Raw genomic sequence first — 27,475 nt, 5'->3', positions numbered from 1 at the left:
CACTCGGATTACACTCCTTCGACTCTCGGCAGGGAAACTCGGACCGATTTTTCATACATTTAGTGTGATTCCGGCCTAAGATGTTGATCCAGAGGAAGGCAAACCCCTGGGGCATACACTACTAGCTCCATATTAGGGGAGAAATTTCTCCCGACCACACATACGGCAATCGGACCAGTTCCCTGGATCAACACATCATAGAATCTAGTGCACGTAACCTGTAATATAATATTTTTCAGGAGCGACATTCAGGCCCCCATATGAATTTTAGTAGTGAATCGACCATTACAACATCATGTGGCCGAGAGTTTCTTAGTCTCGCTGCTCTTACAGTAAAGAATCTGCATTTTGATTATGATGAAACCTTCTTTCCTCTAGAGCAGTGTTTCCCAAACTCCAGTCCTCACGCCCCCGACACCTCATGTTTTCAGGATTCCCTTAGTATTGCGCCGATGATGGAACTATTATTAATGCACCAGAAATGGCCGCAGGTTCTGTCCCCTGTGAAATCCTAAGGAGATTCTAAAAACATGATGTGTTGGGGACCACGATGACTGGAGTTTGGGAAACACTGCTCTAGATGTAGAGGAGACCCCTTGTCCCCGTCGCAGGCCTACTTCATCACAGCGCTCCTACACTGAGGCAGAATCCATCCACATGACTGTGCACATGCAGGTCCCGTCCAGGGTTTTTTTGGCCGGGTGCCCGCGCAGTATGTTGACTGCATCCATAGTGCCACCGTCTGTTGAACACACGTCACACAGCACCATGCACACACACCACACAAGCACCATGCGCACACGTCACACAAGCACCATGCGCACACGTCACACAAGCACCATGCGCACACGTCACACAAGCACCATGCGCACACGTCACACAAGGACCATGCGCACACGTCACACAAGCACCATGCGCACACGTCACACTAGTACCATGCACACAAGCAGCACACATGAAACAAGTGCAGTTAACACAAAAAAATACAGTACAGAATAAACACAGCACAAACACGTTCTAAACATGAAGTCCCATTATTGCTTAATTACCTCATTCGATCCTGTCTTCATTCCACCATGATGCATCCTGCACTTAGAGTAGTGGGAACTAAATGGTAAGCTCCGCCTCCAACATCGCTAATCTCCGCCCCCAGGGCAATGAATTTCAAGAAGTCTGCAAAGTCTCCCATATTAAATACATCGTATACAGCATGAGAAGAGGAGCCGGAGAGTGAAGCAGCCATAGATCTACCCTCAGAGGATATCCTGCTGCCAGCGCCACACGCCTAAGAAGGACGCGATGCTCACTGCAGGAGCTGTCAGGGAATGGAGATGTCTCACTCTCTCATCAGGAGCCCACTAGGGATTTTACCGATATCCCCCCAGGCCAGTCCCACCCTGTTCTTACATGCTTTGTTTGCTTTTGACAGCACAAGTGGTTAAACTGCCGGGGATTTTGTTATACCTGCACCTGTGCCGTCCCTGCGGTGTACATCTATGTTATGGAAGATGAGTCTATGAGGAACGTATTCAGCTGCCGACTCCGAGGAAGAAACTGCTTATTGTCTGTGGCCTAAATATATAGGTTTTATTAGTAGATGTAAAGAAGAAAACTAAATACTGTAAAATAATAAATCTCCTCATATGTTTCCCTTATTATCTCCAGTAATTGTATTATTACACAGGATTTTATGATGTTACATTATCTCATCTTCTTCTCATTCAGATCTCTACAATATCGGATCCTCTCAGTGAAGATCTTCTACAAAAGAAAATGTTCCTGATTTACCCATCAATCATTGATATGGACAGAGACAAGATGGCGGAGAGGATATTACACCTCACCCTAGAGATCCTCTTCCGTCTTACTGGAGAGGTGAGAGATTCTGATGACGTCACATTACATCATTCTTATCTATGGGAATAACAGATGGACAGAACTGGAGGGGTGAGGACTCTGGAAATGTTAGTAGTGAGATTTATTCATGTGTCTCTCCATAACCAGGATTACACAGTAGTGAAGACCTCTAGTGATCGCTGTCAGGACCCTGTGTCTGAGGGATGCGGAAGACCCCTGAGCCCAATCACAGGGCCTCCACCTTACCCCCTCATACATGAGAACATCAATGACAAGAAGATCCTCGAACTCACCTACAAGATGATTGAGCTGCTGATTAGAGAGGTGACACTGCTGGGAATGCTGGGACATTATAGAGTAACTAGCTATTGTACCCGTTCTACGCCCAGGTGGCGAGCATTTATATTGATATATGGTCTTCATCCTGGTATGTACTGCTTCCATCCTGCGCCCTAATCTTGTCATGTGCTGCTACCATCTTACGCCCCCTTCCTGTCATGTGCAGCCCCATCCTGCACCCCCTTCCTGTAATGTGCAGCCCCCATCCTGCGCCCTCATCCTGTTTTGTGCTCCTTCAATTTGTCAAGTGCTACTCTCTTTCTTCTGCCCTCATCCTGTCATGTGCTCCCATCCTGTGCCCCAATTCTGGTATGTGCTGACTCCATCCTGGTATGTGCAACTCCAATTCTGCAACCTCATTCTGTCATGTTCTGCACCCATTCTCCTCCCCATTCTGTCTCTATAGCATAAGGCGGCCCCCATAGGTAAACTCTGTAGTATAACGCAGCCCCCATAGGCAGACTCTGCAGTATAAGGCAGCACCCCCCCACAGGCAGACCCTGTATTATAAGGCAGCACCCCCCCACAGGCAGACTGTAGTAGAAGGCAGCACCCTCCAACAGGTAGAAGGGTAGTAATATAAGGCAGCCCCATAAAGAAAAACAATAAATCCTCACCTCTCCTCTTCCTGGTTCTTGCGCTGCTCCCTGCTCCCAATTCTGGTATGTGCTGACCCCCATCCTGGTATGTGCTACTCCAATTCTGCAACCCCATTCTGTCATGTGCTGCTCCCATCCTGCGCCCCCATTCTGTCATGTGCTGTACCCATTCTGCGCCCCCATTCTGTCTCTATAGCATAAGGCAGCCCCCATAGGCAGACTCTGTAGTATAAGGCAGCCCCCCACAGGCAGACTCTGCAGTAGAAGGCAGCACCCCCTCACAGGCAGACTCTGCAGTAGAAGGCAGCACCCCCCCACAGGCAGACTCTGTAGTATAAGGCAGCACCCCCCACAAGCAGACTCTGTACTACAGTATAAGGCAGCACCCCCCAACAGGTAGACCCAGTAATATAAGGCAGCCCCCATAAAGAAAAACAATAAATACTCACCTCTCTTCTTACTGGTTCCTGCGCTGCTACCTCTCATCTCCGGACCGTGGGTGCCGGACAGTGACGTCATCACGCCCCCTTGTCATTGTCAGCTTCGGTGACGTCAGACGCTGACAGGGGATGATGGGAGAAGGAGCATAGCGCTCCTTCCCTCATCAATGCGGTCAGCTTCATCAGCTAGATGCTGATACAGCTGACCCTGCGATGACAGGCCAGGGGCCTGCCTGCTCAGGGGCCCATAGCGACCGGGTGGCAGAGCAGGGATATCGATTCTCCCTGCTTTGCCTCAGAATGTAACTGTATGGGCGCGCTGTGGACACCAATACAGTTACAGTAGCGTAGCTCCGGGTGGGCCCCCTCTGAGCTCCAGGCCCGGGGCGATGGCCCCCTTTGTCCCCCCCTGTAGCTACACTAATGCCGGATGCATCATTCTGTGGGGTCCAGACTGCACAGGTGCGTCGTGCTTGCACAGTCTATAAAGTCCTTGGACAGAGTGAAGCTCCTAGCATTATATTATAGATGCTGTGAAGGGATCGGGGGATGACAGTATTATTGTATGTGTCAGGTTCCCATAAGGTGTCAGGATGTCGCCGTCTATTTCTCCATGGAGGAGTGGGAGTATTTAGAAGGACACAAAGATCTGTACAAGGACGTCATGATGGAGGTTCCCCAGCCCCTCACATCACCAGGTAATAGACAGGACTAAATACACACAGCCTATAATTATCTGCATGTAAAGAATGAATTCAGTCCCTGTATGTGTTTCCTCCAGATCTATCCAGTAAGAGGACAACACCAGAGAGATGTCCCCGTCCTCTTCTTCCACAAGGCTGTAACCAAGAAGATCCCAATGTTCCTCAGGATCATCAGGTAGATGGAGAGAAGGAGTCATGAGATCTCCCCTATGATGTGTAGACGGCTGTGAAGGTCTTGTGCTCAGTCTTGTTTTATCCTCCAGTATTATATGTTTTATACTTGTGTAATGAGAACGGTGGAGATGGCAGGATTAGAGCTGATCATAGATGTGACTTCTCCATCTGTCTGTGACCTTTACAATATTTGTTTCAGGGTGAAGATCTGACCAATATTAATACTACAGAGACATATGTGAGGGGTGATAAGCGGTGTAAAGAGAAGATTCCTACATATGACTACCCAGGTGAGTAGTGACCACTAAATACAGAGAAGTCACAGATTCTTCTCAGTCACCGGCTGTGGCTGCTTTATCGGTGGTGTAGTCCGGCCGTATTACCATGATCACCATTTTGCCTCTAGACCACAACATTCTCCTCCACCCAAAATTGTTCAAATAGCTTTGGGTATTGAAAGCCCTTTTCTATAGAACTTACAACCTGGAGGATCCACCTACCCCCTGGGATTCGGATACGCTGTTACCTGCCCAGATCTTTAAACTACAAAGCCAATTGACAGCGTACGTAGAATGTGCTGAAAAGTTAGAAAATCACTTGAAGAAAATTATTATGACGGTCCTGTAAGAGAAAGCGCAGGGTAATGATGCTGTTGGCTTCCTAGATCCCTGATATCTTATTGGATGAATCTACCTTCTCCCCCTTCTGTGCTGCTGAATGTGCTCATATGGTCCCTACAAGACCAGGTCCAGTCTTTCTGGTCAAACTTCACTTTTATGATCGACAACATTAAATGTGCAGTGAGGCCAAGTGTGAATTTCTGTACAATAACAACAGAGTTTCACTATAAACCGAGTAACTTCAAACAGGATGTCCCATGATACATCTCTAAGCTGTGCGTGGTTAGTGGCTGTAATATACATTTATTCACACCTGCAGGAGATGGGTCCCACGCTGGGACTATGTGCGTGGCGAGCAGTGAGTACTCATTGTCCTTTAATAACGGACATGCTGTTAGCCGCAGCCGCCAGGCATTCACGTGTGCTCCCTACTAAAGGGAATGATTATTCATTGCATTTCACGCATATGGGAATGGAGGGCAGTAAATAATAATTTCCTTATCCCCTTTCTGACATTAGACGTACTATCCCGTCGAGGTGGTATGGGCCCATATGACCACTGACTGGATAGTATGTCATCACCGATCAGCCACGCTCATGAGGGGAGTGCGGCCGGGTGTCAGCTGACTATCACAGCTGACATCTGGCACTATGTGCCAGGAATGGTCACGGACCGCCCTCGGCACATTAACCCCCGGCACACTGCGATCAAACATGATCACAGGTTTCCGTCGGCATAGGGAAGCATCGCGCAGGGAGGGGGCTCCCTGCGTGCTTCCCTGAGACCCTCGAAGCAACACGAGGTGATCGCATTGCTCCGAGTGTCTCCTCCATCCTCCTCCCTGCAGGCCCCGGATCCAAAATGGCCGTGGGGATCCTTCCAGGTCCTGCAGGGAGGTGGCTTGCAAGTGCCTGCTGAGAGCAGGCACCGGGAAGCCTCCCTGCAGTGCCTGTCAGTGCTCTGCAAAGTGTCAGATCAGCGATCTGACACTATACTGTTCAATGATGTCCTACACTGGGTCAAAGTAAAAAAAAAATATCTACATGTGTAAAAAAAAAAAATCCTAAATAATAATAATAAAAAAATTATATATATATATATATATATATATATATATATATATATATATATATATATAATATTGTTCCAATAAATAACGTATTTTTCGGACTACAACACGCACTTTTTTCCCCAAAAATGTTAGGGGAAAATGGGGGTTCGTCTTATAGTCGCAGTATACATTCAAATCATGCGGCAGTGGCAGCGGCGGTCCCGATGCAGCCTCCCTTCCCATGCTGGTGCGGCAGGGGCTGTGCTGCGGGCAGTGGCTGTGCTGCGGGGCTGTGGGGGCTATGACGGCATTTCGTTAAAGGCCGGAGGCCCCCCGCTCATCCGTTAATGACATGTTGCGGTGGCCTCCGGGAACATGGGCGTCGGGAAAATGGCCGCCGCCACGCTCAGATTCAAATCTCGTCAACGAGATCTCGGGGCGAGATCTCGGCAACAAGATCTGAATCTGAGCGTGCGCCAGCCCGGCGGCTATTTTCCCGGCGCCCATGTTTCCGGAGGCCACCGCAACATGCCATTAACGGATGAGCGGGGGGCCTCCGGGCTTTGACAAAATGCCTTCAGAGCCACCACGGAGCCCTGGGAGCCGCTGCCACAGGCCCGCAGCACATCCACTGCCCGCAGCACAGTCCCTGCCCCGGAGCACAGCCACTATTCCAGAGCACAGCCCCTTCCCCGGAGCCCAGCCCCTGCCCCGGAGCACAGCCACTACCCCGGAGCACAGAGCTTCCACCCCTTCCCAAGCACAGAGCACCACACCAGCCTGGGATGGGATTTCCTGGAGGCCAACGCAGCAGCCTGGACCACTGAAAGACCCCTGTGACCACTCCTCCACCTGTGCCGATCCCTTCACTGGTAGGCTGAATTCGGACTGTAAGACATACCCCCATTTGAAACATTTTTTTTTCCTTATTTCTATTCTGAAAATTTGGGGTGCGTCTTATGGTCCGGTGGGTCTTATAGTCCGAAAAATACGGTACATTTGTTTATGTAAATAAAAAAAAAACAATAAAAGTACACATATATAGTATTGCTGCGTCCGTAACGACCCGACCTATAAAACTGTCCCGCAAGTTAACGCCTTCAGTGAACACCGTAAAAAAATAGATAAAAAACGAGGCAAAAAACAATGCTTTATCATACCGCCGAACAAGAAGTGGAATAACACGCGATCAAAAAGACGGATATAAATAACCATGGTACCACTGAAAACGTCATCTTGTCCTGCAAAAAGTGAGCTGCCATACAGCATCATCAGCGAAAAAATTAAAAAGTTATAGCCCTCAGAATAAAGCGATGCAAAAATAATTATTTTATCTATAAAATAGTTTTTATTGTATAAAAGCGCCAAAACATAAAAAAAAAAAATGACATAAATGAGGTATCGCTGTAATCGTACTGACCCGAAGAATAAAACTGCTTTATCCATTTTACCAAAAGCGGAACGGTATAAACGTCCCCCCCAAAAGAAATTCAGGAATTGCTGGTTTTTGTTCATTCTGCCTAACAAAAATCGGAATAAAAAGCGATCAAAAAATGTCATGTCAAAGCCAGTCTCAGATATGGCTTTTTCTTTGCCACTCTGCCCTGAAGGCCAGCATCCCGGAGTCGCCTGTAGACGTTGACACTGGCGTTTTGCGTGTACTATTTAATGAAGCTGTAACAAGGAGAGGAAAAAAAAAACGAACTGTGAGGTCCAATGTATAGATGAATAAAAAACAATAAATGTATATAGTACAAAAAGACGTTGTTTATTAATAAAGACAAAAAAAAGGAAGCCAAAGGTGGTAACATGATAATGACAACACGAAGAGTATATCTGCCCGTTGTAAGATAGCACTCATCAACGGGTAGGGGAATACTCGCTTGGCCCGGGATTCAACCACGATTTTCTCACATAATTCAGACCATACGGTTTATTTAAACGTCATAAACCGCTCCGTAAGCCAGGTTGCACATCATCATTCAAGCCTTTAAATATTTCTATATAAGCACTTTTTAAATGAAACGTATTGTGCATTACTTTCTTTGCTCACTTATTTATCATGTTTTGCTTTTTCTCTTCCTTTTTTCCAGTCACTTTAGTGCACGGTTCACGCCTTTTCACTTTTCACTTGTTCACTCTTTCAGGTATGTGCACTTTACTTTAGTTTCGTTGTCCTATATCTGATAGATCTACTTGCAGGCGAAAAAAAGTTTTTCCTTCTTACAATATTTCATCGTCCGGCGGAGAGCGCTTCTCCTGGCCAGCATGGCTTGCTTGCCATGGATACGTGTCCGGCGCACGTCGGCATTTTCAGGCCTGCTCTACTGATGCGTCAGCGGTGGGCGTGAACGTGTGACGTAGGACGCTGACTCCTGTGCTTCCGGTCATTGCGCCGCTTCATCCGCCGGAACTCTATACATTACTGGGTATTTAAGCTGGTCAGTCTCTACCCTGACTTAACGCCCCCCGAGGAGGCCATTGGTGCGAAACGCGCGTTGGGGTCTTCTTTACCCACGTCCAGGAACAGGTCGGTTCATATATCAGTTCATTATCTCTCCCCCACTACATCGGGTTTAATTTCCTCCATGTGAATTTGGCTGCAGGCTTCTTAATCTATGCTATTCACTATGTGTATATGCTTGGCCACATATTATAATTATCTATTTTGATATTTCAGCCGCTGTATTTCTCTGCTAATGCACATATGTAACTATAAGAAGGTGAACTGAATTAGAGAGATGCTGTTACAGAACCCCCCAGCACCCAGAATATGTTATGCAGTTATTTATATATATAATAGGTTCCATGTGAGATATATGTCCCTAATGCATCAGCCCACAGGCTGCGTCTCTGGGCAGAGGAGACAAGATATTCCCCTTCTGTCCTCCCCCACCTTTGTAATTCCCACAGTAAATATTGGCAGGCTCCGGCCCCCCTGCGGCTATTGTAATGTATGTCTGGCCTGCGTTTCAATGGGCCTGCCCTCTGTATCTGTGTGATATATTCTGTGTTCTGTGAATTAAGTGTTGTGAGACTGGAAATACGTGGAGAAGCAGTCAGCTTTTATATGCTCTCAAGTAATAAAGGAATTCCAGCCAGCGTCCTTCATTCAGACTCCAGCCAGAGCAAAGTGGACCTCTTGAAACACGGGGTGGTACTGAAAGAGGTACCCCAGCTTCGTAGACCCCGTTACACTGGTGGCAGACAGGGGGATCTGATACCCCTTCTACAGGAGGAAAGGAATGAATGGAAAACAACTACCAGAAGTTAAAGAGGACTACATTAAAATATCTGGTGGAAGCCCGAGGGTTAATCGCCAGCAACAAAACAAGAGCAGATTTGATAGCAGCCATCATGGAACACGATGCAGCACGCCCCAATGTGAACGTGGAGGAGACTGAATTCCAGAGGGAGGTAAAGAACAATCTGGCGTTCTATGGCCCAAACCCTGCAGTAGAGATCATAAGAGAGGTGATGGCTGATGTGCATACTGATCTGAAGGAAAAAATGGCCGAGCGGACCAGAAAGAGCTAACCAAGATGGAGATGGCAGAGCGGACCAAAGTGGAGCTGGCCAATATGGAGATGGCAGAGCGGAGAGAGGAGAGTCAGCGAGCAGGGGGAGGTCTGGCCTCCGACCAGGTACCTTCAACAGTAAGCCACAAAAAGATCCAGTACAATACCTTCCGACAGTTGGGGGAGGCGGAGGAAGACATTGATGGATTTCTGCAGGACTTTGAGCGGCAGTGTGCCCTTCATCAAGTGAAGCCGGAGGAACGGGTTCAGATTCTGGCCAGCAATCTGACCGGCCGGGCAGCGGACGCCTATCGCACGGTACCTGATGAGGACTGTATGGACTATGAGCGGATCAAAGAAGTGATCTTGGCCCGGTATGCGCTGACACCAGAGGCATACCGCCAAAAGTTCCACGGACTTATAAGACGAGTAACCGATACCCGCGCTGAATGGGCCTGTAAATTATGGCGGTCACTGCTACAGTGGGTACAAGGGAGCCAAGCAACCACTAAGGAGGACGTCCTCCAGCTCTTCTTGTTAGAATGATTCTTTAATGGACTAACCCCCGAGACACAGGAATGGCTTCGGGACAGGCGGCCAATGACTCTTGAGGAAGCCGCTCGTCTGGCCGATGAACATCATGACGCCAGGAGGCCTCAGTTGTCTGGATCAAAGATGGTCACTAAGGGTCCGCTCATGGACCTGGAGGGCCCCAAACCATCGAAGATTGTAGGAGGACCAGCTAGAAACCTGGCCTACCACAGTTCCCCTGGGGCGCGATGCCACACCTGCCGTCAGCTGGGCCACCTGCAAAGACAATGTCCCAAACGGACTCAGCATACCCAGTGGCCAAAGGCAGGAACAGCTACCTTCAGCCGGGCCGCTGTACACTGCTACCAAGGTGAAGCTGACACGGCATTGGGGGCTACAACTAACTAAGGGGTGGAAGAAATGTAGGAAGTGCTGCATGAAGTAGACCCCGTGCAGGCAGCCCGGGCAGATAATCGACAACAGCATAGACAGGTTGTGTGGATTAATGGGAAACGCATGCAGGGACTAAGAGATTCCAGAGCAACTTTGACCCTTGTGAAGCCTCATCTCGTCCGGGACCAAGAGAAGACGGACTGGACAGTGGCAGTCCGTGTAGCAGGGGGAGCCATACATCGACTGCCCACTGCCAGGATTCACCTGAACTGGGGAGTCAGGGATGGCCTGGTTGAGGTCGGCTTGATGGAGGATTTGCCTGCAGACGTCTTGCTGGGAAATGACTTGGGGCCCATGTTGTCTGCCTTCTCGGTTGCCCCTCTGGCTGAGACATATCCTGTGACCACCCGGAGACAAGCTCGAGCTGCGGAGGCGGAATCACACACAGAGGAGGCCCAGGTAAGACACCCCAGCCCTACACGTATTCCCATAGCCAGACACATTTCTTGGGCCACCCCAGATGAATTTAAGAGGGAGTTACTTGAGGATCCTTCATTGGAGGGATATCGTGGGAAGGCACAGGAGGGGAGAGGGGTACTGGAAGGGGAACAGTTTATATGGAAGCAGGGTCTCCTCTACCGGACCACAGAGCAGCACCACACAGGGACGAGTCCCACTATAAAACGACAGCTAATAGTTCCCAAGAAGTATAGGCAGGAGTTACTGCGAATCTCTCATGACATATCCTTGGCCGGGCACTTCGGCTTCAGTCGCACCAGGCATCGTCTGACACAAAACTTATTTTGGCCGGGGGTAACCTATGATGTTTGTCAGTTCTGCCAGACCTGTGACAGTTGCCAGCGCATTGGCAAGAGGGGAGATCGATGCAAGGCCAAATTACGCCTCTTCCCCATTGTGGAGGAACCATTTAGCCGAGTAGCGGTCGATCTGATAGGGCCGTTAGCCAAACCCAGTCCATCAGGGAAAAGGTATATATTGACAGTGGTAGATTATGCCACACGGTATCCAGAGGCGGTTGCGTTACCTAACATACTGGCAGAGACGGTGGCGGCTGCCCTGCTCCAGGTTTTCTCACGGGTTGGATTTCCCCGGGAGATTATCTCGGACCAGGGTACCCAGTTTACAGCAAAGGTGACCAACCAACTGTGGAAGCTGTGTGGCGTAAAGTCCACTAGAAGCGCCCCATACCACCCGCAAACCAATGGGTTGTGTGAACGCTTTAGCGGGACGTTAAGACAACTCATTGGGACTTTTACCAGGACCTACAGGGACTGGAAGAAATTCTTGCCTCACCTCCTGTTTGCCTATCGGGAGGTGCCCCAAGAATCCACGGGGTTCTCCCCGTTCGAACTGGTATACGGGAGACGGGTAAGGGGACCCCTAGACTTAGTGCTAGAACACTGGGAAGGGGAGGGCACCATAGAAGGGGTACCTATTGTACCCTATGTGCTGGATTTCCGGGACCGCCTACAGGAGCTGACCCAGGCTGTACGTGGGAACCTGCAGGTGGCCCAATGGCGCCAGCACGTATGGTACGATCGGAGGGCCAGAGAACGCCCCTTTGAGATAGGACAGAAGGTCCTGGTGTTAGAACCCACTAGGCAGAACAAGTTCCAAGCTGCATGGCAGGGGCCCTACCAAGTAGTGGGGAAAATAGCCGACACCACCTATAATGTCGATTGTGACGACCCCAGGGTTATCCGCATGTTCCACGTGAACATGCTGATGCCCTACCGGGAGCGCCCTGAAGAGGTAGTGGCCATCTGTGCACCTGAAGCAGAGGATTTAGCCGGACTCCCCTTGCCTGATGTCTTAGGGGAGAGGACTCAGTCTAAAACATGGGACCAGGTACACTGGGGTGAAGACCTAGGTCCCCGGGAGAGACAGCAGGCAGAGGATGTTTTCAGGGAGACCGGGTGACACTCATCTGGCACAACACAAGGTTGAGACCCAGGATCAGACCCCCCTGAGACAACCCCCCTTCCATGTCCCTGAGTCTGTACGAGAAGGGATGCGACAAGAGATACGAGAGATGTTGCGTTTAGGGGTCACTGAAGAATCAGATAGTCCCTGGGCATCCCCCGTAGTGTTAGTCTACACAAAACAGAGTAGTCCCATCCTTCTTGGGCACTATCGCAGGCTCAATGAGAAAACGGTGACTGAGGCGTATCCCATGCCGCGCATGGATGAGCTGTTAGACCGGCTGGCGGGGGCAAAGTATTTGACCACCATCGATCTATGCAAAGGCTACTGGCAGATTCCCCTTAAGGTACCTTCACATTAAGCGACGCTGCAGCGATAGCGACAACGATGCCGATTGCTGCAGCGTCGCTGTTTGGTCGCTGGAGAGCTGTCACACAGACCGCTCTCCAGCGACCAATGATGCCGAGGTCCCCGGGTAACCAGGGTAAACATCGGGTTGCTAAGCGCAGGGCCGCGCTTAGTAACCCGATGTTTACCCTGGTTGCCAGCGTAAAATGTAAAAAAAACAAACAGTACATACTTACATTCCGGTGCCTGTCCCCCGGCCTCAGCTTCCCTGCACTGTCTCCGCGCCGGCAGTACAGAGCACAGCGGTGACGTCACCGCTGTGCTGTACTTTCACTTTCACTTTACGGCGCTCAGTCAGTGTGGGAAGCGGATGGCGGGGGACGCGAATGTGAGTATGTACTGTTTGTTTTTTTTACATTTTACACTGGTAACCAGGGTAAACATCGGGTTACTAAGTGCGGCCCTGCGCTTAGTAACCCGATATTTACCCTGGTTACCAGTGTAAAACATCGCTGGTATCGTAGCTTTTGGTGTCAAACCTGACGATAAACGCCGGTCTGACGACCAAATAAAGTTCTGAACTTTATTCAGCGACCAGCGACATCACAGCAGGATCCTGATCGCTGCTGCGTGTCAAACTAAACGATATCGCTAGCCAGGACGCTGCAACGTCACGGATCGCTAGCGATATCGTTTAGTGTGAAGGTACCTTTAGTCCTGACGCTATTCCCAAGTCTGCATTTGTCACCCCGTTCGGCTTATTTCAGTTTCGAGTTATGCCATTCGGGATGAAGAATGCCCCTGAGACCTTCTAGAGGCTGGCTGACCGGCTTCTGGATGGTCTCCAGGACTATGCGTGTGCCTACCTGGATGACATCGCCATCTATAGCGCGACATGGGAAGAGCATCTAAATCACCTAGAGACAGTATTAGACAGGATCCACAAGGCCGGAATCACCCTGAACCCAAACAAGTGTCACGTGGGCAAAGCGGAGGTTCAGTATTTAGGACATTGGGTGGGAAGTGGGAAACAGTGACCAGAACCAGCCAAGATTGAGGCCATAGCCAAATGGCCCACCCCACGCACTAAAACCCAGGTCATGGCGTTTCTAGGGACAGCGGGGTATTACAGGAAATTCGTCCCCAATTACAGCAGCGTAGCCAAGCCCCACACTGATCTGACCCGTAAGAACCAACCCCGCCAGGTAACCTGGACCCCAGAGTGTGAGGAAGCCTTCCGCCAGCTAAAGGACGCCCTCACCAATACCCCTGTATTGGCCGCACCCGATCCAACTAAACGTTTCCTTGTTCACAAAGACGCTTCTATGTTTGGATTGGGGGCAGTACTGAGCCAAGTTGTGCCGGACGGCCAAGAACAACCGGTAGCTTACCTAAGTCGGAAACTACTGCCCCGTGAAGTAAGCTATGCGGCCATCGAGAAGGAGTGCCTGGCAGTAGTATGGGCACTCAAAAAGTTACAACCATATTTGTATTGACCACAGTTTTCCCTCCTAACGGACCATAATCCCCTAGTCTGGCTTAATCGGGTCTCCGAACACAACGCCAGATTACTGCAGTGGAGTTTAGCCCTACAACCTATGGACTTCACCATCCACTAGAGACCAGGCAAACAAAACGGTAACGCTGATGGACTAAGTCGACAAACGGAACTTGTACCAACCCCATAAACTTCGGTCATCCCCAAACCGATCAGTTAAGGATCAGACTGTGTATGCCGATCGCGTCGCTGAAAGGGGGAGCCATGTTACAGAACCCCCCAGCACCCAGAATATGTTATGCAGTTATTTATATATATAATAGGTTCCATGTGAGATATATGTCCCTAAGGCTAGGTTCACATTGCGTTAATCGGTTAACGCTAATGGACTGCGTTGCACGGCGAAATTGTCGCAATTAACGCCGTGCAACGGGTCCGTTAGCGCACCCATTGACAGCAATGTGATTTGTCTCTGTAGCGCATGCCATTTTCGGCACGCGCTAGCGATGTGCCGTTCTTTTGTGACGGACCTCGGACGCTGCTTGCAGCGTCCGAAGTGCGTCCGAGGTCCGGTCCTCACTAGCGCAGATCGGGGATCTGCGCTAGCGGGAACGATGAACGCGAACCCTAAAGAAACATTGAGTTAGCGCAATCCGCTAGCGCTATGTGCTTAACGAATTGCCCTAACGCAATGTGAACCTAGCCTAATGCATCAGCCCACAGGCTGCGCCCCTGGGCAGAGGAGACAAGATATACCCCTTCTGTCCTCCCCCACCTTTGTAATTCCCACAGTAAATATTGGCAGGCTCCAGCCCCCTGCGGCTATTGTAATGTATGTCTGGCCTGCGTTTCAATGGGCCTGCCCTCTGTATCTGTGTGATATATTCTGTGTTCTGTGAATAAAGTGTTGTGAGACTGGAAATACGTGGAGAAGCAGTCAGCTTTTATATGCTCTCATGTAATCAAGGAATTCCAGCCAGCGTCCTTCATTCAGACTCCAGCCAGAGCAAAGTGAACCTCTTGAAACACGGGGTGGTACTGAAAGAGGTACCCCAGCTTGGTAGACTCCGCTACAGATGCTGTATGTAATTCTAGTATATGAGAATTGCTATTTCTGTTGTGTACCCCCTGTGAGGGATTGATTTATTATAGCTGCTACTGTGAAACCCCTTTGGGATCACACATTTTGCACTGTCGGCACTTTATATATATTTCCGTTATACATTGATCCGGTACGATATTTTTGAACCCTTAGACTACATGCAGTATTGTATTATCTACTGAGAGATACTAATCCGATATTGTCTACTTTGCTATATGTGTAGTTTTAATACAATATGAAGTGGCTGGTATATTAGTCCTGCGAATATCTTCACCTGTATGTGGTACTAGGTTGTTGTCTTTTTTCCTTTTCATTCCATCCTTAATATATAATTGTCATTGTTGTTTGAACATATTTTTAGAATACATTTTTCAATAAATTTTCTAGTATTTTAGTAGGGCTCTTGTCCATTTCTTTTTTGTTTTTTGCAATTTTTTGGTTTATTTTTGTTCATTCTGCCTAACAAAAATCGGAATAAAAAGCGATCAAAAAATGTCATGTCAAAGCAAGTCTCAGATATGGCTTTTTCTTTGCCACTCTGCCCTGAAGGCCAGCATCCTGGAGTCGCTTCTTCACTGTAGACGTTGACACTGGCGTTTTGCGTGAACTATTTAATGAAGCTGTAACAAGGAGAGAAAAAAAAAAAAGAACTGAGGTCCAATGTATAGACGAATAAAAAACAATAAATGTATATAGTACAAAAATATAAATATAAAGACAAAAAAAGGAAGCAAAAGGTGGTAACATGATAATGACAACACGAAGTGTATATCTGCCCGTTGTAAGATAGCACTCACTAACGGTTAGAGAAATACTCGCTTGGCCCGGGATTCAAGCACGATTTTCTCACATAATTCAGACCATACGGTTTATTTAAACGTCATAAACCGCTCCGTAAACCAGGTTGCACATCACCGGCTTACACATAGTCCATTACTTCATCACATTTGGCTTTACAAAGCATTCATTACTCAAGCCTGTATCTCTCCAGCCACGGGTGACTGCACAGTTCATATAGCAGATACACTTCTCTTACAGTATACTACCACCTCCTTGTCCGGGGTTACCTTCCAGGAGCTCCGCTCCTCACGCTGACTCCTTGTCAGTCCTGTATTTCTGGGAAAACGGCCTTACCGGGTTCACCAACTTGCCTGGCCGGCACACCTCAGTCAGTCCAGACCCAGCAAAGGACAGTAGCTTCCCCAACACAGACCGTCCATGTCTACAGTCTCTCAGGTGCTTCCAGGAAGATTCCCCTCACAGGAGCTTCCAAAGACAGACCGTCCAGGTCCACGGTCTCTAAGGTGCTTCCAGGAAGACTCCCCTCAGAGGAGCTTCCAAACACAGACCATCCAGGTCCACGGTCTCTCAGGTGCTTCCAGGAAGACTCCCCTCACAGGAGCTTCCAAACACAGACAGTCCAGGTCCACGGTCTCTAAGGTGCTTCCAGGAAGACTCCCCTCACAGGAGCTTCCAAACACAGACAGTCCAGGTCCACGGTCTCTAAGGTGCTTCCAGGAAGACTCCCCTCACAGGAGCTTCCAAACACAAACTGTCCAGGTCTACGGTCTCTCAGGTGCTTCCAGGAAGACTCCCCTCACAGGAGCTTCCAAACACAGACCGTCCAGGTCCATGGTCTCTCAGGTGCTTCAAGGAAGACTCCCCTCACAGGAGCTTCCAAACACAGACCGTCCAGGACCACGTTCTCTCCAGTACAGACCATTCAGTTCCAAACACTCTCACCTTGTGACCAAACCCTGGTCACATTATGTAGCTTGTAACTACACCCACGGGTGAGGTATGGATCACATGGGCTGGCCATGTGATCCTTACATCACTGCAGGTCCTCACACACCCGAAGTTCCTGCAGGAAAAAGGGGTACAGTGAGCACCCTCACCCAGAGGTGAGGTATGTGGGTAGCCAGACCCTGCCATCTCTCATAGCTACTCGCAACCCGGACCCAGATGCACTAAGCGACATCTTCGTGCTCATGTGCACCAAAGGCAAAATACTGCAGGTTGCATTGCAGGGAGCAGCTCCCCATATCAAGTGAGGCTTACAGCGCAGAAGACCTCCTCTGCGACACATACCGGCCATTCACCACAATGCCGGACACTGTCTCACTATCCCCATTACGCCTCCATGCGTGTCCTGCGGAGCACATGCAGCGCCCCCTAGCTGTAACAGGGGTCACTGCATCACACTGTGGACCACAACAGACCAGAGGAACAACCCATGTATAACTGACAACAATGATTGTATGACACAATGATACTGAAAAAATAAAAATAAAAAATGATAAAATAAAAAAAAGGAAAAAGTGTATAAAAAGTTATTCATGGGTTGTTCCACTGGTCTGTTGTGGACCACGGGCAGCCATACACTTCGTGTTGTCATTATCATGTTACCACCTTTTGCTTCCTTTTTTTGTCTTTAGACGAATAAAAAACAATAAATGTATATAGTACAAAAAGATGTTGTTTATTAATATAACCTTTCTAACCTGTCAGTGTGATTTTACTGTACACCGCACTGAATTGCCGGCTTTTCTGTAGAACACCGGTGCGTATTTCTCACAAGTTACACTGATGGTCCGTGTGTAATCCGTATTTTTCTCATCCCCATAGACTTTCATTGGGGGATTTTTTGCGCAATATGCTGACAAACGCACCATGCTGCGATTTTCTATGCCCGTAAAATACGGCCGACAAATATACGGCAAATAGAAGCTGCCCCATAGAAAATCATTGGTCTGTTTGCAATGCGTAGTTTTTGCGCCTCTCATACGTCTGTAAAACTCTCTAGTGTGATGCCGGACTGAGTTGTACGACACACGCATCGCATATCATTGTGCAAAATATCTTACAATTTTTGTACTCTTTTGTGTGTCATAGCCAACTTGTTGAAACAATTTTGTTGTGCCCCAAAAAATCAAGGCCACATTTAGATCAGTCTGTTATCTCAGGCTGACGGCTGGTGTATCTGTGGTTGAAAAATCTTAGCTTCGCAGGCATACGTTGCATAGTTCTGTCTGCTAGCTTTGTTTTACTCATTTTTTATTTTTTTCCCAAATTTCATAAAGAACATAAAAAAAAAATTATACAGTCTGTTAACTCAGGCTGAGGCCTGGTGTATCTATGGTGGAAAAATCCTAGCTTTGCAGGCATATGTTGCATAGTTCTGTCTGCTAGCCTTTTTCTACTCATTTTTTATTGTTTTCAAAAATTACCAACAAACTTAAGTAAAAATGTATACAGTCTGTTATCTCAGGCTGAGGCCTGGTGTATCTGTGGTGGAAAAATCTTCGCTTTGCAGGCAAACACATCACATATAACTTTTTGCCAAATAAATACATTTGTATTGAGCTTTTGAAATAGTTCAATAGTCCATTTAAAATGGGCAAGACAAGGGACGGGGAAGTGGACATGATGCTGATGGTGCATGCAGAGGACGAGGTTGTGGCCAAGCTGAAAGTGGGCCACAACAATACCCACATCTTCTCCCTCAAGCTTCCTGTCCCAGTTTCTAGGGGACCTCTTCACACCACTAGAGCAGTGTGAAACAGTTATTGGTTGGATAGCGGATAATGCTTCCAGTCACTTAGCCATCACCACCATGTCTTCCACACGGTCAAGTCTGAGTAGCTGTGAGTGTGGACCGTATATTCCTCACCCTGATCCTCCTTCCTCCCACCATGCCGAGTGTCCTGAGACAACTGATCCCACACTTGGACACTCTGAAGAGCTGTTCAGTTTTAAAGATTTCGGACTCTTAGCCGGTCAACTTTCAGTGGGGCCAGATGAGATCACATGTGGCAATGCCCAAAGCTTTGAACAGCCTCGGTCACATGAAGGCGATGGTGGGAAAGTGTCACAAGAGATGGACGATGATGAGACATAATTGCCAGAACGTCAGGAGGAGGAGCAGGGTGGGGATGTGGAAGACGAGGTGGTGGATGACATAGTGACTGACCCAACCTGGCAGGAGGACATGCAGAGCGAGGACAGCAGCACACATGGGGAAGGAGGCATATCACCCCAACAGCAGGAAGAAGCAGTGTGGTGACCACAGATAGAAGGCGTGCATCCGTTCCCCGTAACACCAACATGAGGGAAGTTGCCATTCCAACTGTTAGATCTTCCCGAGTCTGGTTATTTTTTAAAGACTCTTCCGATAACCCCAAACAGGTCGTTTGCAGCACCTGCCATACCCGCATCAGAATGGGTAGCAAAACTACCAGCCTGACCACCACCAGCATGATCAGGCACATGACAGCAAAGTACCCGAATTTGTGGGTTGAACCCAGGCTCCAGGAACACTGTCTGCAGGTGACACCACTGATTCTTCGACTGTTTTGCATAGAAGCCAATCCCCAGTCCACTGTGCATGTGAAGATGCCTCTGGCCTGCACCTGTTGTTGCCCACAGTCAAGCAGCACCATCATCAAGCCCATCCACATCCTTGTTCCAGCACATCCTTCAGTTGTGTATACCCCAGTCATTGGAGAGCACGCAGAAATACCCAGCCAACACCCCACAGGCCACAGTACTAAATTCTAACATTTCTCTTCTGCTTTTGCTCAAAATGTTTCCTTTTAGGCTCGTTGAGACAGAAGCTTTCCACAACCTGATGTCGGCAGCCGTCCCAAGGTACTCGGTCCCCAGTCGCCACTATTTCACCCGGTGTTCCTTACCTGCATTACACTAGCATGTGTCCCACAACATTACCCGTGTCCTCAACAATGCTGATACTGGGAAAGTCTACCTAACCACGGACACGTGGACAAGTGCTTGTGGGCAGGGACGGTACATCTCACTGATGGCACACTGGGTTAACATAGTGGAAGCCGAGACCCAGTCGGACCTTGGGATGGAACACATCCTCCCCAAGCCGAGGATTGCGGGCCCTACGTCAATCAGGGTTGCCCTCACAGTCTACAGCTCCTGCACCTCCTCCTCTTCAGCCTCCGTCTGTGAAATGAACACACCAGTCAGGAGCTGGAAGCACAGCAGCACTGCATCAGCCAAGCGGCAACAGGCTGTGCTGAAGCTAATCTGAATAGGTAACAAATCGCACAATGCTGAAGAGTTGTGGACAGTGCTGAAAGATCAGTCAGATATTTGGATGACACCGCTGAACCTACAGCCAGGCATGGTCGTGTGTGCCATACCATAACCTGGTGGCGGCTCTGAGGCAAGGTTGACCTCACACACGAACCTTGCCTGGCCCATGTGCTTACCATCTCGTGGGGCAACGTTTTCTGAAAAGCTACCCGGAGCTGCCGGATCTGTTAGTCAAATTATGCCATCTGTCCATTTTAGAAAGTCAGCTACAGCTTTAGCCGCCCTTGCCGTGCTTCAGCAGCATTCGCAGCTTATGGCTCACCGACTGGTATGTGATGTCCCCAGGAGCTGCAACTCGACACTGCATATGTTGCATATGTTGGAAAGGATTTGTGAGCAGAAGAGGGCAGTTGTTGACTACCAGCATCAACAAGGCCATCGATATTCAGTTCAGACTCCACACATGAGACCTCAGGAGTGGACTTGGATGTCAGACATATGTACCATCATCCAAAACTTTGAGGACTGCACCAAGATGGTGAGCGTCGATGACGCCATAATTAGTGTTACCATTCCGCTTCTCTGCATTCTAAAAACCTCTCTGCTCACAATTAAAGAGGCTGCATTGCAGGCAGAGCACAAAGACATGGAGTAAGGAAGCATACAGGGTGATTACACTCAACCCAGCCTCTTGTTTTCCCAATGTGGATTGGTAGACAATGAGGAGGAGGAAGTACAGGAGCTACTTTCATGCGCTATAGTACTACAAGCACAGCTGTCATATTGTCTGTACAGCAGATTATTATTATTATTATTTATATAGCACCATTAATTCCATGGTGTTGTACATGAGAAAGGGGTTACATACAGGGTTATAGATATCGTTTCCAGTAAACAGGTTTACAGTGACAGACTGGTACAGAGGGGAGAGGACCCTGTCCTTGCAGACTTACATTCTATTATGGCCTGAGGACAGGGAAAATGAGGATGAGGAGGAGGACAGCATGGTCAGTCGTCCTGTTGATGAGGACACGGAAGTCTTGCCTGTTAGCAGTCTGGCACACATGGCTGACTTTATGTTGCTCTGCTTTTCATATAACCCTCGCATTTTTAAAATTTTTGGTGACTCTACTGGTTGGTGACACTTCTAGACCCATGCTACAAGGAGAACTTTCAATCTCTTCTTCCAGAGGCAGACAGGTGTTCTAAAATTTTGCAGTTGCAGTACCAGAGGGCCATTGTAGCGGAATTATTTAAAAAATTCCCATATGAGAACGCTGGCAGCAGACGTCAGAGTTTGTTGTACAACCAAGGAGTCCAAACGAGAGAGACAGAAGTACAATCCAGCTCAGGCAGGGGAACAATGGCAAAGTTCTGGGACAGTTTTCTCAGACCCTCCCATCGTTCCAGAACAGAGGAAAGGGGTGCTGTCACAAGAAGTGCAATGTTTGGGAAGATGCTGAGGGAGTACCTTGCAGATCGTACAAACGTCCCCTGGGATTCCTCTGTGCCTTTTAATAATTGGGTATCCAAGCCGGACACGTGCCATGAACTGGCTCTCTACGCCTTGGATGTTCTGGCCTGCCCTGCTGCTAGCGTTCTGTCAGAGCGGGTTTTTAGTGCCGCTGGTGGAATTATAACAGATAAGCGCATCCACCTGTCAACTGAAAATGCTGACAGGCTGACTCTCTTATAAAAATGAACAAGGGCTGGATTGGGCAAGACTTCTGTACAACACCAAGGAAAACAGCGAAACATAACCTCTAATACATTGTCTTTTTTGTGGAGGTGTATTCTCATACACCTCTTCACAACCACACATGGGTATACGCTTCCAGATTTGGTCTGTTTGGTGTTATCCTCCTCCTTAGGCCGGTGTCACACTACAGCGAGATACGGCCGAGTCTCACAGGTTAAAAACAAGCTCTGGCACCGGCACTCCAGAGCGTGCGGCTCCATGTATTGCTATGCGGCCGCACGCTCCGCTCTGGAGTGCCGGTGCCAGAGCTTGGTTTTAACCTGCGAGACTCGACTGTATCTCGCTGTGTGTGATCCCGGCCTTATCCTCATCATCCACAACCACTAGAACACCAGGGTGAATGGATTCCGTGATGCTAAAGTCACCAATTTTTTTTGTGCAAGGGTGTTTTTATGATGCCCGTTACTAATTGGAAACCAAAACAAATGTTACTCCCCCAGGGGAAATGTCATAAAAATGATATGTACATCTATTCTTCCCATTTATTGTTATATTTTCCAGTTTTCCTATTTCTGGACAGTCCTCTAATGAGGTAGTGTATACCTCTACAATAGAAAATTATTCAAATACTTTTATGTTGTGAATTCTGCTCTTGGATTCCCTCCGGTGGTTGTTGGTGGTAATGCAGCTGTCCCTGGGTTGCAATCCTGGGCAGGTGTCTCTGCTGATTGCAGCTCTGACTGGGGTATTTAGGTGTGCAGGATTCATTAGTCATTGCCAGTTGTCCATTGTTCCTGGAGGTTTTGCATCTCTGTCTGGTTCCTCCTGCCCTGCTGCCAAATTCAGCAAAGATGTCTGGTTTTGTTTCTGCAGCACAGTCCAGCTTAGACTGTGTTTGGATTTATTCAGTCAAGTTGGATTCTCAGGAGATGCAGATATACATTCCATGTCTTTAGTTAGATGGTGGAATTTTTGTATTATCTGCTGTGGATATTTTTAGGTTTTAATACTGACCGCTTAGTATTCTGTCCTATCCTTTTCTATTTAGCTAGATTGGCCTCTTTTGCTAAATCCTGTTTTCCGCCTGTGTGTGTCTTTCCTCTTATACTCACAGTCAATATTTGTGGGGGGCTGCCTATCCTTTGGGGTTCTGCTCTGAGGCAAGATAGAATTCCCATTTCCATCTATAGGGGTATTTAGTCCTCCGGCTGTGTCGAGGTGTCTAGGCTGTGTTAGGTACACCCCACGGCTACTTCTAGTTGCGGTGTCAGTTTAGGGATTGCGGTCAGTATAGGTTCCACCTTCTCCAGAGAAAGTCCATGCGGCTCCAAGGTCACCAGATCATAACACTTTTATATTATATTTTTATTTATATCCCTGTCTCTGAGCTGTTGCTAGGGACAAACATATCTTGTTGGACACATTATGGTTTCATTTTTATGAACCTGTGTTCATCCCTTCCTTTTGTTATTATCTTTCATAAGCGGATTCACATTTTTTATTTATTTCTTTGATTTCAGTATGATTTATCTTATGTCTCCTCATTCTCCAACACAAGATCACCAGGGTTAACAATTTTTGGCAAGGGTGTCTATGATGCCCATAAAATATTTTTTTTGAAAATTAAACCCCAATGGGGAAATGTTTTTCAGCCCATGCACTTCGTGTATGGGCGTTACAAGTCTAGGAGACCCGCTCCTTAACATTGGGCCTAGTTTTTAATAAGGCCTTCATCAATGTTTCCTCATTCTCAACCACAACTTCACCAGGGTTAACGGGTTCTGTGCTGCTACAGCAAGTCCAGTTTTTGGCAAGGGTATCTATGATGCCCATAACATATTTTTTAAAAATGTGACCCCCATGGGGAAATGTTTGTCAGCCCATGCACTTTGTGTATGGGCATTAAACGTCTAGGAGACCGGCTCCTTAACATTGGGCCTAGTTTGTAATAATGCCTTCCTCCACATATCATCATTCTCTGCCACTAGAAATCCATGGTGAACGTGTTGTATGCTGCTGCAGCCATTCAATTTTTAAGCAAGGGTGTTTATAAGATGCCCGTTAATAATTTGAAACCCCAAAAAATGTTACTCTCCCAGGGGGAAATGTCATACAAATGAGATGTACGTCTATTCTTCCCATTTATTCTTATATTTTAAATTTTTCCTATCTGTTGGACCATCCTCTTATGACCTAGTGTATACTTCTCCAATATAAATTTTTTTAAAAATACTATTTTATTATATTTTTATTTATATACCTGTCTCTGAGCTGTTGCTAGGGATCAACATATCTCGTTGGACACATTCTGGCTTCATATCTATGAACCTGTGTTCGCCACGCCCTTTTATTATTTTCTTCCATAGTCCGGCGTCACACAAAAAGTATAAAAAAGCGGTCTGTTTTTTACGGCCGACATATGCAGAAATGTATGCACAGTGATCCGTATGTCATCCGTATGCAATGCGAGGACATATAATAGATTCATGGGCTGAAATATTCATGGAAACATATATACAGTCTACATGTCAGTGAGACATACATACACACACATATATATATATATATATATATATATATATATATATATATATATATATATATATATATATATATATACACTCACTGGCCACTTTATTAGGTACACCTGTCCAACTTCTTGTTAACACTTAATTTCTAATCAGCCAATCACATGGCGGCAACTCAGTGCATTTAGGCATGTAGACATGGTCAAGACAATCTCCTGCAGTTCAAACCGAGCATCAGTATGGGGAAGAAAGGTGATTTGAGTGCCTTTGAACGTGGCATGGTTGTTGGTGCCAGAAGGGCTGGTCTGAGTATTTCAGAAACTGCTGATCTACTGGGATTTTCACGCACAACCATCTCTAGGGTTTACAGAGAATGGTCCGAAAAAGAAAAAAAATCCAGTGAGCGGCAGTTCTGTGGGCGGAAATGCCTTGTTGATGCCAGAGGTCAGAGGAGAATGGGCAGACTGGTTCGAGCTGATAGAAAGGCAACAGTGACTCAAATCGCCACCCGTTACAACCAAGGTAGGCCTAAGAGCATCTCTGAACGCACAGTGCGTCGAACTTTGAGGCAGATGGGCTACAGCAGCAGAAGACCACACCGGGTACCACTCCTTTCAGCTAAGAACAGGAAACTGAGGCTACAATTTGTACAAGCTCATCGAAATTGGACAGTAGAAGATTGGAAAAACGTTGCTTGGTCTGATGAGTCTCGATTTCTGCTGCGACATTCGGATGGTAGGGTCAGAATTTGGCGTAAACAACATGAAAGCATGGATCCATCCTGCCTTGTATGAAGCATCTTTGGGATGTGCAGCCGACAAATCTGCGGCAACTGTGTGATGCCATCATGTCAATATGGACCAAAATCTCTGAGGAATGCTTCCAGCATAATAAAGTGGCCGGTGAGTGTATATATATATATATATATATATATTGTAGCATGGATAAAGGGTGTATAATCGACGGGAGGTATGTGCCACATAAGTGCCTTGTTGCTGTAATGTAGCCCGGAGTATTTCTTTGTTGTATATAAACATGTATATATATGTCTTACAGGACCTGTGGTGATGTCAGACCACATGGCTATTCATGTGATGGGTTACTGGGTATGGTTAGCTTTATATAAGACAGCCTAGTGCTTAACACAGGATATACAGGTCCTTCTCAAAAAATTAGCATATAGTGTTAAATTTCATTATTTACCATAATGTAATGATTACAATTAAACTTTCATATATTATAGATTCATTATCCACCAACTGAAATTTGTCAGGTCTTTTATTGTTTTAATACTGATGATTTTGGCATACAACTCCTGATAACCCAAAAAACCTGTCTCAATAAATTAGCATATCAAGAAAAGGTTCTCTAAACGACCTATTACCCTAATCTTCTGAATCAACTAATTAACTCTAAACACATGCAAAAGATACCTGAGGCTTTTAAAAACTCCCTGCCTGGTTCAATACTCAAAACCCCCATCATGGGTAAGACTAGCGACCTGACAGATGTCAAGAAGGCCATCATTGACACCCTCAAGCAAGAGGGTAAGACCCAGAAAGAAATTTCTCAACAAATAGGCTGTTCCCAGAGTGCTGTATCAAGGCACCTCAATGGTAAGTCTGTTGGAAGGAAACAATGTGGCAGAAAACGCTGTACAACGAGAAGAGGTGACCGGACCCTGAGGAAGATTGTGGAGAAGGACCGATTCCAGACCTTGGGGAACCTGAGGAAGCAGTGGACTGAGTCTGGTGTGCAGGAAATGGGCTACAGGTGCCGCATTCCCCAGGTAAAGCCACTTTTGAACCATAAACAGCGGCAGAAGCGCCTGACCTGGGCTACAGAGAAGCAGCACTGGACTGTTGCTAAGTGGTCCCAAGTACTTTTTTCTGATGAAAGCAAATTTTGCATGTCATTCGGAAATCAAGGTGCCAGAGTCTGGAGGAAGACTGGGGAGAAGGAAATGCCAAAATGCCTGAAGTCCAGTGTCAAGTACCCACAGTCAGTGATGGTGTGGGGTGCCATGTCAGCTGCTGGTGTTGGTCCACTGTGTTTCATCAAGGGCAGGGTCAATGCAGCTAGCTATCAGGAGATTTTGGAGCACTTCATGCTTCCATCGGCTGAAATGCTTTATGGAGATGAAGATTTCATTTTTCAGCACGACCTGGCACCTGCTCACAGTGCCAAAACCACTGGTAAATGGTTTACTGACCATGGTATTACTGTGCGCAATTGGCCTGCCAACTCTCCTGACCTGAACCCCATAGAGAATCTGTGGGATATTGTGAAGAGAAAGTTGAGAGACGCAAGACCCAACACTCTGGATGAGCTTAAGGCCGCTATTGAAGCATCCTGGGCCTCCATAACATCTCAGCAGTGTCACAGGCTGATTGCCTCCATGCCACGCCGCATTGAAGCAGTCATTTCTGCCAAAGGATTCCCGACCAAGTATTGAGTGCATAACTGAACATTATTATTTGATGTTTTTTTTGTTTGTTATTAAAAAACACTTTTATTTGATTGGACGGGTGAAATATGCTAATTTATTGAGACAGGTTTTTTGGGTTATCAGGAGTTGTATGCCAAAATCATCAGTATTAAAACAATAAAAGACCTGACAAATTTCAGTTGGTGGATAATGAATCTATAATATATGAAAGTTTAATTGTAATCATTACATTATGGTAAATAATGAAATTTAACACTATATGCTAATTTTTTGAGAAGGACCTGTATGTGTGGAGCTGCTAGCCTCCAGTGGATGTTCTTGGAAGCAGACAGGGCAGTTGTCTGCAGAGCTCTCTGTGCGGAGCAGCACAGAGGCTGAGGGAGCCTGAAGGACTGGACACTTTGTTTTTCTTTTCCTGAACTAAAGGCTATTTATTTGCTGTTATCTTTCCATGTGGTTTATGAGGTAATAAACCCTGAGAACTTTTAAAGAAACGTGCCTCCTAAGTGTCAGCCATCGCACCTGAGTGAATGAAATCCCTACAATATATATATATATATATATATATATATATATATATTTATATTTATATTTCATACAGAGCTAGGTAGCCAAA

The 27,475-nt window shown here is 47.2% G+C and overlaps 1 protein-coding gene across 8 annotated transcripts in view; it reads left to right on the top strand.

The window, feature by feature from the left end:
- The window catches only part of LOC143767997 (uncharacterized), a 74,070-nt gene that overhangs the window by 28,578 nt on the left and 18,017 nt on the right, over positions 1-27,475 (top strand). For 5 of the 8 annotated variants that reach the window (XM_077256607.1, XM_077256605.1, XM_077256603.1 and 2 more), the window contains exons 6-11: positions 1,726-1,875; positions 2,005-2,181; positions 3,810-3,933; positions 4,017-4,114; positions 4,313-4,403; positions 7,879-7,932. In XM_077256607.1, the coding sequence (XP_077112722.1) occupies positions 1,726-1,875; positions 2,005-2,181; positions 3,810-3,933; positions 4,017-4,114; positions 4,313-4,403; positions 7,879-7,932 (694 nt within the window). The remainder of the gene's footprint in view (positions 1-1,725; positions 1,876-2,004; positions 2,182-3,809; positions 3,934-4,016; positions 4,115-4,312; positions 4,404-7,878; positions 7,933-27,475) is intronic. The other 3 variants (XM_077256610.1, XM_077256606.1, XM_077256604.1) reach the window with 1 other exon arrangement.

This window comes from Ranitomeya variabilis, chromosome 4 (genome assembly GCF_051348905.1).
Source record: "Ranitomeya variabilis isolate aRanVar5 chromosome 4, aRanVar5.hap1, whole genome shotgun sequence".
Lineage (NCBI taxonomy): Eukaryota > Metazoa > Chordata > Amphibia > Anura > Dendrobatidae > Ranitomeya > Ranitomeya variabilis.
Note: the sequence above shows the minus strand (reverse complement) of the source record. Positions and strands in the feature narration are given on the sequence as shown.